This window comes from Strongylocentrotus purpuratus, unplaced genomic scaffold (genome assembly GCF_000002235.5).
Source record: "Strongylocentrotus purpuratus isolate Spur 01 unplaced genomic scaffold, Spur_5.0 spur5_scaffold_10, whole genome shotgun sequence".
Classification (NCBI taxonomy): Eukaryota; Metazoa; Echinodermata; class Echinoidea; order Camarodonta; family Strongylocentrotidae; genus Strongylocentrotus; species Strongylocentrotus purpuratus.
This window is the reverse complement of record NW_022145595.1, coordinates 24,211,744-24,228,272: the sequence shown is the minus strand read 5'-3', so window position 1 is coordinate 24,228,272 and position 16,529 is coordinate 24,211,744. Positions and strand designations below refer to the sequence as shown.

The window sequence follows — 16,529 nt, the reverse complement described above, 5'->3', positions numbered from 1 at the left end:
GTTAACGTCCTTCTTGCACTCAAGCAGATGAAATGTAGAAGTAAAGTAACTGTTTTTTACTCATACATGTGTAGGTACGTCTTTCACAAATATTTACCAAAGTACCTGTCCGTGATTCTCGCCTTATCGTACTAGCACAGTCTACTTCAATCGCTGTGTACATGTACATATTTTGTAAATTATGTATTTATTGGTGAAGAGATAATTTATTCACTCACTAAACAACTATTTTTGCCATCTCCGATTTGATTTCATTTGCAATACTAAGGTAAAATAGATATTGGAATGATATGAGATTATTTTTGCATACTACGTTGATGTATATATTTTTTAGAAGGTGAATGATATATGATTGTGCAAGTAAAATTACATTCCTAATGTACAGTGTGGTGTACACATATATATTATGGTATGTATTTATTGTTTTGTTTCTTTTCCTTCCTGTTATATCTAGAGCTTAATTTAGTAATAGTGCAAGCCAAACTTTTCAGAATTTACATAATGTACTTAATTTTGACACACTTACTCTTCTACTTTATTCAAACAATTTGTGATGGACAAATATCATATTGTCCAACTTTTCCCTCTAATTTCTGTTCTGCATTAGTAATCTGGCTCCATGCATAGCAATGTCTACATTAATATCTGTAATTTTCACGTTCAGTACACAAGTTTCTCTGTGTAGTATTAACAAATGATTATATCATCACATTTATTATAAGAAAATGAAAATGACATCTAATTGATTAAGACAGTTCTTGTTTATGAGAGTCATTTTACACTTGATGTTGCAATTCATGTACATGTATAATATGTAAGTTTGAGAGCTACAGGTCATAGAGAATATTTATATACTCAATCAAAATTAAATTTACAAACTTTTTCTGAGGGTTTTATGATAATAATAGATCTCCAAGTACTGATACTAGTTCTCTTTGCCCCACCTTTTTGGGCAACTCTTTTCACCATATCTTCTTTTTAATCTAAGTTTTAGTTTCTCTAGGGATGGGCACACTCGTAAATAAACAATGTAAATATGATGTAACAGTAATTATGTTTTTCTTTAATTGTTTTTAATGATAGTTTAAATTAAGATATTGTAAAATGATTCAATTTGTTTTTATTATGAATTTTAAATTATGATTTTGGTTTCTTTAATGGAATAATAAATCATTACATCATCACCCAATAGCATATCATGTACATAAAAATGTTCCTTCTTTTTTATACTAAAACAAAAACAACAAAAATCTGTACACTTTGGGATGTTTTTAGCTTTTATAAAACAAAACCAGTATAATTGTGTTTTAGTATAAAGTTTCATCTAATCAAAAGAAATATAATGTTATTTTAAAATTATTTTATGTATTATTCTGATTGTGGATTGTCACAAAGTCTTTTCTTGTTAGTACTGTACTAAGAAAATCATTCCTCATTTTGTTCCTTATTCGTAAACAATGAAGGCAAATTTGAATATTAATTTCACTGTATGTATTCCATTCTTACTTGTTGTTGTTGTAAACTAATTTTTTATTGAAATGAAATACGTTAGCAAAGGTAAATGAAGTTATTTCATTTTGGCCCACACCCGAAACTATATAGCAGAGATTTTGAATGTCTAATGAATACCAATATGATGTGAGAGGGTGTAACGTTATCTATATAGTACTGCCTTTATTCAATTTTTTAAAATTCCATTTGAACTATTTATAGCCAAGAAGTTAGTATGAAATGTCGAGCCAGTTAATGCCAAGAGTTTCATACCATTATCTTACGTAGGGAAAAAGATTTTCACTCAAAGAATCTTTTGTCAGAACATTTTTCTGTATGTGTGTCCATGCATGTAAGTGTACTCAATGTATATGTTATTTTTGTTAGTTTGTTTAACCCTACTGCTAAGAAAGCCTGCGTTTGCATGTATTAAAAGTAAGCAACCAGGGGACCTATGGCTTTAAGTCCTCTCTGGTAATGAGGATTAATGCTTTTATATCAAAGGGCTCTAGCGCATCAACCTGGTTTTGAATCCGGGACCTCCCGGTTACGAACCACTGCTCTACCGGCCACTGAGCCATCGTGCCTCGCTATATATTCAAATTATTAAAAATATATTTTTAATTGCCATAACATAGGCATGTACATATTCATATACATACCGGTATGTACATAGTATGTACATAGTATGTAGATGTAACTTATATCCCTTTTAACGAATTTTTACATTATCAAGCATGAAAATGAAGGGAAAAAATCTTTTTCTTATTATTTTAACTTTTACATTTCTAAGTCGTTGTTGTTAACATGAAACATTGAATCTGGAATGAGTAGTTTTATAATATTTAGTACACGGAAGAGGAATACTGTTTATGTATATGAAAGTTACATAAGGAGATTATATATTCATGTATTCACGAAGACCAGCCTCAACTCTCACAAACATTTCACTGTGATCGCACCACACTGTGCCTTCAAATATCTCATGCCATTTCAAATGTCAACAGAAAACTTTAGAATTGCACTTTTGAATTTGGAATTATTGCAAACTTTTAAAAGAAGCCAATGAAGTACATGCAGGCCTACTTTAAAATATATGCAGTATTTGGTGAAGAGTAAATTTACCCTTCGACGTACTCTCTCTCTCTTGTTTCTTCGTATATAGTGCTGTCTCTCCTTTCCTAACTCATTACTTATTTCTATCTGCTCTCTGGATGTACATATAAGCACCACCCCCACCACCCCCCCCCCCCCCCCTCTCCCTCTCTCCCTCTCTCTCTCTCTCTCTCTCTCTCTCTATCTCTCATTTTGTCATTTCTATTATTACCAGACTTGTCAACCTCTTATATATTTAGTTCTGTAGAGGGGTGTGAGATCGAGTGAGACATTCTCATTCAGATTTATTTCAGCGATGTACAGTCTGAACTGATATCAAGCATTACAAAAGAAAAATACAATTTTGTTTGTTTGTATATTAACAACTCTTGTCAGAATGTTTGAATATCTGAGGCCCTCTCCTTTTTTCTCCTTTGCAAATTTCAATTTAGAAAAACCTCATTTTCAGTAAGCGTGGCTCTTTACCACTTCTCATCACGTTTTGTCACAACAGCCAGTTTTCAGTTATTTCTTACACATAATGTGTTCTTTATATTCTTCACACTACTAATGAACTATTTACAGTAGAGTTGATAGGAGGGGCACCAGAGTTATGTATTTCATTGAATTCATTAAAAAAATAGGAATTCATGAACAGATATGCTAGAATTAAATTTTTGCAGTTAAATGGAAGACTCTTCTTTGTATGAATACTTTTAAAATGAAAGTACATTTTAATTGGTAATTGTTCTTTTTTGTTGCTTGTAATATAAAGAAAGAATAGATAGCAGTCAATTTATATGCTACATATTTTTAATGTATGTGTATCATGAGGTACAGGGTTTAGAAAACGGAGAGTGCAATTTAATAAAATTGAAAGTCACAATAGTCTTGGATCTTCTGTGTTTCTTGTTGATTTATTGTCCATTTCTATGCAAAGTTTTATGTGAATTTAGTGTCACAGAAATACAGGTACGGGTATTTACATGCACATTGACTGTATAAAGGGATATACAAGCATGGATATGTACATCAGAAATTAATTTACAAAAAGTGCTCTTAAAGATAAAGTTGAGTTCTGGTCATGCGATATATTGCATTGTGAAAGAAACGGTGTGGAATTGATCAGAAAAAGTTGATCATGTAGCATAGTATTGGTGTGTACTGCAAGGTTCTGGAGTCATCAAAATGAAAGGAAATTTGGCACAGTCTTGGTTAAGTAACGAGCACAGTACAAAAATTGGGCCTCTTTTTTGAGCTGTTACTTGTCATATTAAAAATATAAAGTCATTTGAAGAGCTGTGCTTTCAGGAAACATTTTTTTTCTGATGTTGTTCCACACTTGCATAATAAGAATGATAACGGACACAAAGTATTTTCACATCTCCCCAGAACTCGACTTTCTCTTTAAACCTTCACATACATGTATAATTCTACATGTAGGATCAACCTTCCCTCTATAATTATGCAGCCTCATTATGTCCTTGAGCAAGGCATTTTATCTAAATTTCTTTTCTCCACCCAGGTGCTAAATCTACACAAATCAAATCTATTAGGTCGCCTTATGGAAAAATTTTACTTGAGCTAGTTCAAGTTATGCAGTGTTAACTCAACTGTATTTATAAGAATTGGACGAAAAATCATCAAACATAAAAAATGAACTAAAATGATTCTTTCCTGTCAACTAAGGGTGTAACCTATATAACCATTAAAAAAGAAGACACTCAAAACACAGTAGTTTTGATAAAGACCTTTATTACTATTTATTACATGTGCACATTGTCCAGTTAACATGTATCATTTGTACACCAAGCAACACATCTTTGGTATAAATAGTGTATTTAAACTCCTCAAATTATAAATTTCAAAAGTTCTGCCACTCAAGTTTGAGCATTGATATCTCTGTATACTGTATACTTCATTATTTCTAATACATGTACATGCTATTCCTGCTTTGACAATTACTTGGTTTACCAACAGAAACACCAACTACAAATAAAGAAACTATTATTCTCATGGTTACAATTCAACAACAAAACCAAGAAGGGTAACTTATCAAGTAAAACAAAAATTATGAACTGTGTCTATCCAGTACTTTTATGCACTACAACTTCAACAGATATAGATTTTGTTGTTGTTTAGCTTTGTTACTTTGCTTTTAACAAAGGCTCTTTTCCATCGATGGGCTTTTTGTGAGTTCACGGGCAAATTGCCGTTAAAGCACATTTTCCCTGGAATATACTACAGTATACACTCAAGATTTAATTATACATCAATTATCAAACATCACAAACAAATTACACACAACCTCTACCAAGCACCATTACAGAGACTGAGTCCAGAAAATATTAAATATGTGTCCTCACACACATAGAGTGCTCCCTGATAAATAATGACCTCGCTTTTCTGATCTGTCTTTGATGAACTTATTCTACAAGGTAAAGCTCTGGAAATTTGTCTTACTATAGCAGCACTTGAGAATGGCTGGATCATACTTAATGAAACTCAAGATATAATTTCTTTAGAGACCTACAAATAATTTGAGCAATCGACACTTTGGCCCGAATTCACAAAGGAGGTTTGTCGACAAACCTTGGTTTTCGTACGTCATATGACGCGTTTTACGCGTTTTTTACAAACCTGGTTTGTAAAGAACAAAAGGAGGTTTGGCGAAACAAAAGGAGGTTTGAGCTCAAACCTTGGTCTGAGCTCAAACCTTGCTTTGTGAATTCGGGCCTTTGTGTCTGGCTGGTTCTACCCTGTTATAACAAATATTTTATTTTATATTTGGGATGTAATCCCAGCAGAAATACATACACAACAAAAGGGTACAAGCCTTTCAGGTAGCCTTCGAAAATTAAAAAATAATACACAAACACAGCAGACATTACCACACAAATGTAGTGGATTTAGACCCGTTTTTCTAAAAGATATGCTTATTATTTGGTTATCTAGATTTTGTACATGATTAGTGTGCACCTCAGCAGATATTATCCTAGGTTCTTATTGTTTGTATGCTTTCTCCCAGATTGAACAATGACATATATTTGCTTACAAAAAATTATGTCATATCAATAAAGAATTGGAGTATTCATGAAAATTAAGAAGTAGGCATATCTTTTTCTTCAGATCAGCAATAAATAGTTTTCAGCTGCTATTTTCCTACTACCTTATTTAATATAAAGAATATCCTCGCATAGAATACCGTCGCTAAGTGTGGAGCTTTGATAGTGAAAACTTGTTACTTTTATTTTACATACCTGGGCAGCATTTCACAAGACCGTACAAGTTCGACAATAACTCATTGAAATACTATGTTTCATTGGAATGTCAGTGAGCTTGTACTTATGACGGTTTTGTGAAACGATGCCCGTATAATTGCTGGGTCGAATGCAGCATTTCATAGTGACAACAAAACCTTAAGCTGCAAAGTCCACTAATTTATTTCACTTGCGGTGATACACCTGTAGCTCACGGCCCATTTCACTGGTACATGTACCAATCACCTAAAAGAATATAATTTGTGTACAGCTCGAATGTATGAAAAATAACTTTAAAAACATCACCCCATATTCTTTTATGGGCTAGGGGTCTTAGCGGATAAGGAGTATGAAGAACATAAAAATATCACAAAGCTGTGCAAACAGAACTCAAGTCTGACTCAAGTTTCCTAAAGGCCTTATCTTGTGGAATCAAATACAGGTGTGTCCAGTAGTCTAATGACCAGTTGCCTTTATGATTGATAAGTGAGAGTGTATTTAAAGCACCAGTGCACTAGTTATAGCTATTTGTGCCTTCTATATAGCAAACAATGCCTAATTAGTGCCTGTTGGTCCCCCATGATCCCCTTTTTCTTATTAATTGAGAGCTGATCTGATGAGATAACCCCCTGTCAGTGACCTTGCAGGGAGGTCTAATCCCCTGGCCAAACTAGTGCAGACAGGCTTTAAACTTTCAAAATTTCTTTTCAGAAGTACTATTTGAAGGTCATATTTCGAATACACTATTACCACATGGAACAACTAACGTACAGAACAATAAAAATTAATAATTAGTGATTGGTACTTCTAAGTCCGACCTGCATTACAATTGGACCTCTTCTGGCATCTCTTCGCCCATGAGACCGGCTAAAAGGTTGCGTGTAGTGAGGATGGACATGGCTATCCTTGTCTCCTCCGATGCACTGCCGATGTGAGGAAAGACAACTGAAAGGTAAGGAAGAGAAGAAGTGATTTTAAAATTGTGCAGCATTATGGTTTAATCTCACCCATTGCAAAATAAGATAAACTGATATTCGAATTTGCACGGCGCTAGATTTTCGGTCTTGCCCTTTTCAAATTGATAGAAACTGGAATTTACTTATAACCTTCCAGAGCACAAGGTTTTGATCTTGCCCTTTCTGAATTTAGAGAAACGGGTGCGTGTATGACACTAAGCTCAACACTGTCAGCGTAACACAGTCCTATTAACCAGCAGTTTAGTGTCACCTTTTAGTGATGTCTTACTTTTATATTTGATCACAAATGCTCTAAATTACAATTTATAAAAGAGCAGAAACTTTTTTTTTTTAATCGAGTCCAAACGTTTAAATATTTTGTACCTTTCATAAATAAGAGCAATTTAATTGAATATCATCACTATAGTCTCTAAATTGGCCATTTCTTGTTCATTATTTTCTAATTTTCATTCATATTATTTCTTTTAATATACATTTTTTTATTTTGTAACTATGAAAGAGTGTAAAATACAAATAACTTGCCAAATTTGAGAAAGAAAGGCTGATTCATTTAGGCCTTTAGAAAACTCTGAACTTCTTTGAGTTGAACTGGACAAGAGTGGACAGCCTCCTTGCAATAGGCACATGTGTATATAACATTGCCTATGTGAACACTCCCACATGGAACTATGTATGAGTGGATACAACTGGATGGGCTACTTACCACAGTTATCGAGTTTGAGGAGTGGATGGTCAGTGGGTAGAGGTTCTGGGGTGGTCACATCAAGACCAGCTGCTCTGATCTGACCAGTGGTCAAAGCCTCGTGAAGGTCATCCTGATTCACAACAGCTCCTCTGCAACCACCATCAAATGAAAATTAAGAGATAATTTTATTTCAAATGAGAAGTTGGAATTGCATGATCAAATTAATCTGGATTTTTCATTAACTCAATAATGAATATGGATAGTTAACAAGGAGGTCCTAATTTAAATCTTCATATAAAGTTCTAAGGCTGTGGTTTGTCTAGCCTACTAAGGGGGTATTTAGGGCTTGAATTGTTCTGAATTGTTTACAGCAGCAACAGTCAGATTTGTTTCAACAAATAAAATATGAATAAATTTACTAAAACTTGCTGAAGATCACTTGCATGCACTGAAAAGCACCAACACAAATATGCACATGTGGGAATACATGAGGATATGTTCAACCAATTGGTGTATCAATCAGATTCTCCATAACAAACTAGCCTATAACAAACATCTAATATACATCTCAGTCATCTGTAGTCTATAATGACCATCTAGGCCCAGACATGCCAGTTGTATTAATAGGCATATTGATATTATATAGTGGTCATATGTTACTGCCAGCAGAAAGAAGAACATATTCTGATACACAGCATTATATCATTCTGACAGGCGAACTGCATGGAATGGAACCGTCATCAAGTGTAAATCTAGATGGATCTTGTGACTACATCTCTAGACTACCTTTGATAATAATAATAATAATAGCAATAGTAATACAGTCAAACCTGTCTATAGCGACCGCCCAAGGGAAACAAAATGAGTGGCTGCTGGTCACGTTAGGAAGGTGGTCTTTGTGTACAGGTTCTTAACCACATGAAATCTCACAGATGGTCATTACAGACAGGTGGTCATTACAGACAGGTGGTCGCTAAGATAGGTTTGACTGTAGTAATGATAGTGGAATCATGTACTGTATAGCGCTCATGTCCGGCACATTGCCACTGCTGGTACTCCATTATTATTACCCTGGCTTTAGCATGGCCAGTTGCCATTACAGCGCTCTTGCATTTTAAGGAATCAAATTCTAGGTAGTCTATTTAAAGCCTGTCTGCACTAGTTTGGCCAGGGGGGATTATACCTCCCTGCAAGGTCACTGACAGGTGGTTATCTCATCAAATCAGCTCTCAATTAAACGTAAGAAAAAGAGGATCATGGCACCGATTAGGCATTGTTTGCTACATAGAGGGTGCAAGTAGCTATAAGTAGTGCAGTGAGACTTTAACCCCTCTACTCTCACCTGCTAATGTTGACAAAGATGGCATTAGAGCTCATCATCTCAAAGACCTTTTTGTTGAAGAGCCCTTTGGTCTGAGCGTTGAGGGAGCAACTGACCACCACAAAACCAGACTCCTTCACGAGGGTCTCAAAGGGAACTGTGGAAAAACCAAGAGAACAATGTTCATCATTCATATAGTACACATCATTAAAAAGGTCATACCTTTTTGTATGCAGTAACACTTCGGCTGCTTTCCTCACCACTCTGCACTGTTGCCTGTTGCAACACATGCAATTTTGCACAAAACAATAGGCATCGATTGAAAAAAGGATTGCTTTGCGTAACACAATGGTTTTTCAAAATTACCTGTTTCCTGTCTTGATTAGCTCCATGAAAACCCATTCAACACTGGTATGAATTAATCTTGCACTGGAAATAGTTGAATAATCTTGAACCTGTGGCCTATCTATCCCATGATTACTTATGCAACATGGCACCTGTATTATTGGTGTATCGTATAAAAAGTTAACACATCATAAATTGACAATGAAATAAATATATGAACAATCACAACATTCAAACCAAGTCAGATATTTCTTGCATTATTCCCAAGAAAATTATAATTATCTCAAAAGAGTATAGTGAGTACTTTGGAATCCCTTACAGAGAAAACAAATGTGGGAGTTCACAACTCATTTTATGACAGCAAAAATGTACTTTGTACATTTATACAATGTGCATGTGTTTATCTCGCAAAACAGTATTCACTTACTAGTACACTGACCCTTTACTGTACAACTGTAGGTCAAATTTTGTAAACAGGTACTAAAAAAAAGTAATATAAAAAAGATATTTTACAATGAATAGGAGAAAATCAAAATTGTGTTTCCTAACAATTAGTATCCAATCTTAAAATTATACTAACTATATACTCAAGCATTAGGTTATAAAACTGCTCTCAGTGAGAGTTAAAAGTCTTGCCACTTACACTGTGATTACACATAGCCAAATGCTAATGGGTTCATTCTACATTTGCTGGCAGTTTTATTTTTCAATTCTCTTTTCATAAGACATGCTGGTATATATAAAACTCTCCATGAGACCTATTTCTAGAAGTTCTGCAACATGAACTGAAAAGTGCCACATAAATGTACTATATGTCTGCACACTTTATAGTTCATCTGAAATTCAATGGATTTAAATTTATAATCCTAATCACAAAGTAAAGATTGGTGTAAGAGTTGTGATTTCACTTGAACCGATCTTAAAGCCCCACTGCACTACTTATAGCTACTTCTGCCCTCTAAATAGCAAACAATGCCTAAGCAGGGACCACTGGTCCCTTTTTCCTTATGTTAATTGAGAGCTGATTTGATGGTGACCAGGCAGGGAGGTCTAATCCCTCCTGGCCAAACTAGTGCAGAAAGGGTTAAGGTTACAAGGATTTTAGGGTTAAATCTGGGTAAGTTGGAAGCAAGCTGAAGGTATTCTGCTAGCCTGAGAAAACTGATTGATGAGTAATTTTTAGACCGCAACCTCCATGATTGACTTACCAAATTCAGCCGGCAGACTGTCTGCTTCAGGTTTCTTGTTGTTGCCGCTGTAGAGGAACCTCTTGACGCCGAACGGCTTGAGACGCTGGGCGATTGCCATGCCTATCCTGCCTAGTCCAACGAGACCCACTGTGCTGTTGAGAAGACCTGGGCCTGTGAGCCACATTGGCTTCCATGTACCCCAACCTCCACTACAATTAATCAACAATGAAAATAATACAAAATGAAAGAAATAGAGAGCACTTTAGTCCCATACAAAGCTAAATATAAATTGCCCTTGATAGGATCACCTAATATTTTCTCCAGAGCCAAAATATTAAATAATACATCACATTATTCTTGAATGACCTACAGTCATATACACACAAACAATGCTAAATTTGTTTAATACATCTAGTCTAGATATGACTATGACTTACTTTTTGACATTGGTGACTCCCTCAGCAAGTCTCCTTGATGTTGTTAATAGGAGACCTACTGTAAGCTCGGCCGTAGCATCAGTCAGAATGCCTGGGGTATAACCTATACGGATCCCTCTGAAAGATAAGAAATACAAACATTCATTGAAAGTGTACAATTGGAAGCACCCCTGTCTGAATGAGTGTATTCATCTATCTCTGAAAGCTTGGGAAACATAAATTGTAGAATGGAAATCTTCCAACAAGATACGATAACAATTTGCCATTTGTGTACGTCCACTTGATAGGCAAGAGAGCAAAAGTGGCTGCTAATATTGTACACATGCATACACATATTCCATTTTGAAAATATTTCTTTTTCTTTTTCTCTTTTGGAAGGTGGGGGGAATAACCTTGCTGATATAGACTGGTTTTATGTCAAATTTTAATTGAATATAATCTTTAGTAAATGGAAAGTAAACATCCCTCAGATTCCCTTTGAGAATTTGTTTTCGCTGTTCCCTTATCCTCACTGTACTGACAAAAACACTCCGATAATAAAGTTGAATGCAAGTTGGTTTAGAGGTATACATAAAGGGTCAGATCTTTTTCTTTGCCAACAAATCAACTCTTAAAGATAAAGACCAGTTCTGGTCATGCGATTGCATTGTGAAAGAAACGTGGTGGAATTGATCAGGAAAGGTTGATCATCTAGCATATAAGTATTGGTGTGAACTACAAGGTTCTGGAATCATCAAAATGATAAGAAATCTGGCCCAGTCTTCGTTAAGTTCCAAGCATTGTACATGTATATGAGACTATGCACACGTGCATATTATCTATTTGGTCCCAATAGATAAACTAATTTACGAAATATATCAATTAGTAGGCGGTTTCCCGGCAAAATTGTTATCATCATGTATTAGTCAAAACATATTCTTTCACATGATTGGTAATAAGAGCTTCCATTTCATTTTTTGAGAGGGGGGGCGTTTCCAAAACTGGTCTTTACCTTTAACCGACCCCAGTTTATACATTTGCCATTACAAGTAAATCTTCAGACATCGATAGTCATAACGGACTGATACACATCTGTAAAAACCAAATTACAAGACTACATGCATGTAGGTCCTGGATGTATTTAGAATCTGTCAACTCCATTCTTCTACCTACCTCTTCCTGCATTCGTCCAGGTTGATGTGATCATAGCCTACAGAGAGGGTGCTGATGGCCTTTAAACTTGGTCCAGCGGCATCCATGACGGCTCCATCAATACGATCAGAGAGGAGGCAGTAGAGACCACTGATGCCTGGTATGTTCTTGAGAAGGACATCTTGGGGGACAGCATCATCAGAGTCCCATATTGAAACCTCACACCTATGAATAATAATAATATTCCGTTTTTATATAGCGCTTAATACAAATGTCTCTAAGTGCTTTACAGATGTACTATTATACCCAGTCATTGGATTCAATACTCTCCCGCACACACAGTGTGCACAATCTCCACTACCTGGGGAGCATTCCAGCCAGGCGTTAATTGACGCTCATAAACTGTTTGACCAACAATGAAGGTCGCATCCTACCGGGTACCCATTTAACACCTGGGTGGAGAGTGGCAAGTGCAGGTTAATTTTACCAAAGGATATTAGTGCCGTGTTGGGATTCGAACCCTCGACCTCACCTGTGTGAAGTTATCTACCGTAATGTCTCAGATCCTATGATCATTACGGTAGATAACTTCACACAGGCACACGCTCGCCCGCAACCCACCATTAGTATGTACTTGACTTATATTGTGTAGCAGTTTGCCGTGAAACCTGTGAAAAAGTGTATACCAATACACTAATACACTAATATCAACGTTTTTTTTTTTTTTTAATCAAAAAATAGCAAGAAAATTGACACAAAACAGGTAATAATACATAATGAATTTTAACTCATGATCTTTATTTAAACATTTGATGAATATTTACTTTATTTTGGGTATGTTTTAGTGGGTCAAATTTTGGATAGATTTCTAGGCTTCTGAGTTGAACCAGCTAGGCCAGCGCCTTTGATGACATGTAGATCTATTGAGATTTAATTCAATTGTGCAAGACTTAACAGAATTCCACAAGTCATGGATCAAAAATGTCAAATGACCTCAAAAGCCTCATGTTAATAAAATATCTACGTAAAACTTTCGACGTCGACATTTATCAACCCCACCATTCAGCGATAAGCTGGCATGGAGGGCGGCCGGTGCTGTGCGATCACCGACAGGTGCTGCACCGCTACCACTCACGCGTACGCGCAGGTGGAAGAAAACGCGATCGATCGAATCTAATTTGTAAAGATTCAGTAGCCTGCATATACTCACTCTTTCGAAAGTAAATCAAGACCCTCTTTGGGAATCCTACGAGTTACATAAACTCGAGGTTTTCCTCCACTATTCATGTTGACAGCAGTGACTTTGGAGCTTGTAAAAATAGAAGAACAGATCCCGGTTGCCTTTCTTACAGAAAATCCCCTGTAACAAACACGTGCAGATAATCTAAGACCTATCGCTGCCGTGCGTTGCATGGTAGCTAGCTGATTACAATCAGTATGTACACAATGGCGCCTTTACCTAATAAATCATTGAATAAAAATACCGGTATTATTGGTACATCCGGTATATCACTCATGCGTGACGTTAATTATGATGAGTAATTATACGATTGCGGGGCCCTCAGGGCGAACAGTATGTATACTGATGAGGCTACCCTCGGTGAATTATGACTCATGCATTATGAAAACAATTAAAATGACAATAATTATTGTTTTATGACATTTTCTAATATTTACATTCATGGTGGCGTCGCCATCTCAAACCACCATTGACTTTAAAGCTTATCAACACTATGTGGCTAGGAGGGATTAGAACAACTCAGCTCTCAAATAACATAAGAAATTAGAGGATCATAGGGGACCAATAGGCACCGATTGGGGTAGTTTTCTATATAGGGAGCGGATAGGGAGCAAGTAGCTACAAGTAGGACAGTGGGGCTTTAAACGTCTCGTATTGCCTATTTTGGCAAGAAACTAATCTGCATTTACCTCTCTCAACCCATGGTGTAGTCATTAAATGCTGTAAGCACCGAAAACATAGCCTATATAGGAGCGCCCTGATGAGCACCTTGCCTGGTGTGTTTCTGTGGCGGATTCAGGGGCACAGGGGGCACGTGCCCCCCCCCCCCCGGTACTAAAGGGGGGTAAGGGGTAAGGGGTAAGGGGGAAGAAAAAGGGAGACAAGGAGACAAAGGAGGGGAAAGAAATGAAAGGGAAGAGAGAAAGAAGAAGAAAAGCGGGGAGAGAAAAAATTAAGGGAAGAGCTGAGAAAAAGGAGGGGGAAAGGAAGTAAGGGGAAGAGAGAGGAGAGAAGAGGCGGAAAAGGAAGAAAGGGGGAAGGCCGGAGGAGAGAAAAGGGGGAAAAGGAGAATAATGAGAAGGGAAAAGAAAGAAAGGGGGATGATACTATAAGAAGATGTTTTTGTTATGTTTTTTACCGGGAAAGGGGCGGGGGCACGACATTTTTGCAGTGTGCATAATAATGGGGTCCCTCTTGCCAGGCGTATAGCCCCCTCCCCCCCCCCCCCAAAAAAAAGCACAAGATGAACACAAAAAAAGAGATGGAAAAAAGGGTGAAAGAGAGAATTTTTGTGAGTTAAAGGAGAGAAGGGAAACAATGAAAGAGAATTAAACAACGATAAAAGAGAAGTGCGAGAGCATGAGGAATTGCATTTCTTTAAAAGGAATAATGGATAACACCCAGGGGCGTGGCTAAAGGGGGTGTGGGGGTGCGACAAGCTTCAGACAAATATTAAAAGTAATAATTTAATGAAACGTCAAAGCATCATGCGGGAGGGGGGCAATTGAAGTCAGACTAGGATTAAGAGTCGAGAACGGTACAACGATTCGTCTTCTTTCTCCAATAATTTAATGATAGGTGAACGGTTCCGCGCTTCGCGGGGGATGGGCGAAAAAGAATTCAGACAAGGATTAAGAGTAATAATTTAATGAAACGTCAAAGCTTCCGTACTCCGCGCGGGAGGGGGGAACAGAATTCAGACAAGGATTAAGGCTACAGTCGAGAACGGTGAGCAAATCGTCTTCTTTCTCTAATAATTTAATGAAGTGTCAAAGCTTCCGCGCTTCGCGCAGGAGGGTGGAGGGGGGTGGAGGAGGAAATGAATATAACTTAGGAACTGGCCCCGGGTTTATGGGGTTAAATTTGTAGACATTGGGACATTGCCATTAATAATATATTTGTCGGTAATTGGTGGCTAGTTTTGTTGGTAATCGGTGGCCTCTATACCCCCCCCCCCCCACCGAAAAAGGTATAGCGACACCCCTGATAACAACACAGTTTAAACACTCGAGTAATTTTTGCAAGTACTACTGGTGACTGGTGAATTACCAGACCACCGTCTTTGTGCATTGTGCAGCAACGAAGCATATATTACAACGTCTCGCAGGCGCGTACACAGGATTTTTTCAAGGGGGGGGGGGGGGGGGGGGGGTTAACATTTATAAATCGGGCCGAAAATTTTGCAACGACTCAGCCAGCCGCTGAATAAGCGGGGGGGGGGGGGGGGTAAGAGGTCACTTTTTTTTTTTTGGTCCCCCAAAAATGGTCTTGACCAATTCTACCCCCCCCCCCCCCCCGAAACAAACACTGTGTCAATGAACTAAATTGTGTTCGATAAAGGTAGGTTAAATGCTCTTTCGGGACATTGGGGAAGCAGGAAGGAAATCATGAAATATATTTTTATTATAACATTTTCTCTGAATCAAAAACTGGAAAACAATCATCATATAGGACATTAAAAAATGATTTATTGGCATCATATTTCAATATACATGTTTTTATTCGAATAAAATATTGCTCAAGTTGATCGAGAGATAACGTGTATAACAATAATGTTAAATGTATGATTTAAGTAAATCTATATAATATAAAATCAATCTCCAACATTGTAACTTAGTAAACTAATCTTGATTATAAATCGTTAGTATTAAGTTTGTACATTGCAGGCCTGTTTATTAATATCTTACTGCAAATAAACATGTATAGAAAGTGTTTATTTACAATGGATAAGAAATATCTTAGGGGTAAGTAAAAAGAGTAGAAAATTGGCTGTGTTGGATGAAGCTGGTGAATATCGATATTTGTAATTCATGAAATATTGGATTCGCATGAAAACTGTTAATGAAAACTCTTTGGTTTATTCTTCTTTTCAAGAAATTAGAGACATTTCAGCAAAATATAATATTGACTTAGTAACGAAAGTTAATTTATACGTTGACGGAAATAATGCATGTCTAGAATTAGAAAATATTATAAATAGCGATAATATAGTCGGAGAGAAAACAGAAATTAAACTTCGAGATATGATTCTCAATTTATAAAGGATTACATTTACGGAAAGTAGAAAAGTAAATTACGAACATGTAGATTATTTAAGCAAAACATAAACCAAGAAAAATATTTAACTTTTGTAAAAAAAAAGTAAGAAATTACATTAAAATATTTGCCTATTTAGGAAAAGATAATTTACCCATTGAACTTGGAATGCATAGACGTCCGAATATATCACCAACACATAGTGGGGAAATTGGAGACGAATATCACACTACCATGGATTGTACAATATAAAGTTCCCAGAGTATATTGCTTGGAAAATTAGTATCATTGATAAGAAATTTAAATAACGAAACATTCGTA

At 36.4% G+C, this 16,529-nt stretch overlaps 1 protein-coding gene across 1 annotated transcript; it reads right to left on the bottom strand.

Moving 5' to 3' along the window:
* Positions 1–6,535: 6,535 nt before the first annotated feature.
* LOC115921758 (glyoxylate reductase/hydroxypyruvate reductase-like) lies at positions 6,536–13,377 on the bottom strand. The gene is made up of 7 exons (XM_030979847.1): positions 13,143–13,377; positions 11,954–12,157; positions 10,802–10,918; positions 10,383–10,573; positions 8,851–8,986; positions 7,527–7,657; positions 6,536–6,791 (listed from the first exon to the last, which is right to left on the bottom strand). Exons 1-7 carry the CDS (start codon positions 13,343–13,345, stop codon positions 6,670–6,672), a joined length of 1,104 nt encoding a protein of 367 aa, XP_030835707.1. The 5' UTR covers positions 13,346–13,377; the 3' UTR covers positions 6,536–6,669.
* Between the last annotated feature and the right edge of the window lie 3,152 nt (positions 13,378–16,529).

Coding starts and splice junctions, on each gene's coding strand:
- LOC115921758 (XM_030979847.1), bottom strand. CDS start 13,345: ATGCAACGCACGGCAGCGATAGGTCTTAGATTATCTGCACGTGTTTGT. Junction 12,158..13,142: donor CTTGATTTACTTTCGAAAGA/GTGAGTATATGC, acceptor TATTATTCATAG/GTGTGAGGTTTCAATATGGG. Junction 10,919..11,953: donor CTGGACGAATGCAGGAAGAG/GTAGGTAGAAGA, acceptor CTTATCTTTCAG/AGGGATCCGTATAGGTTATA.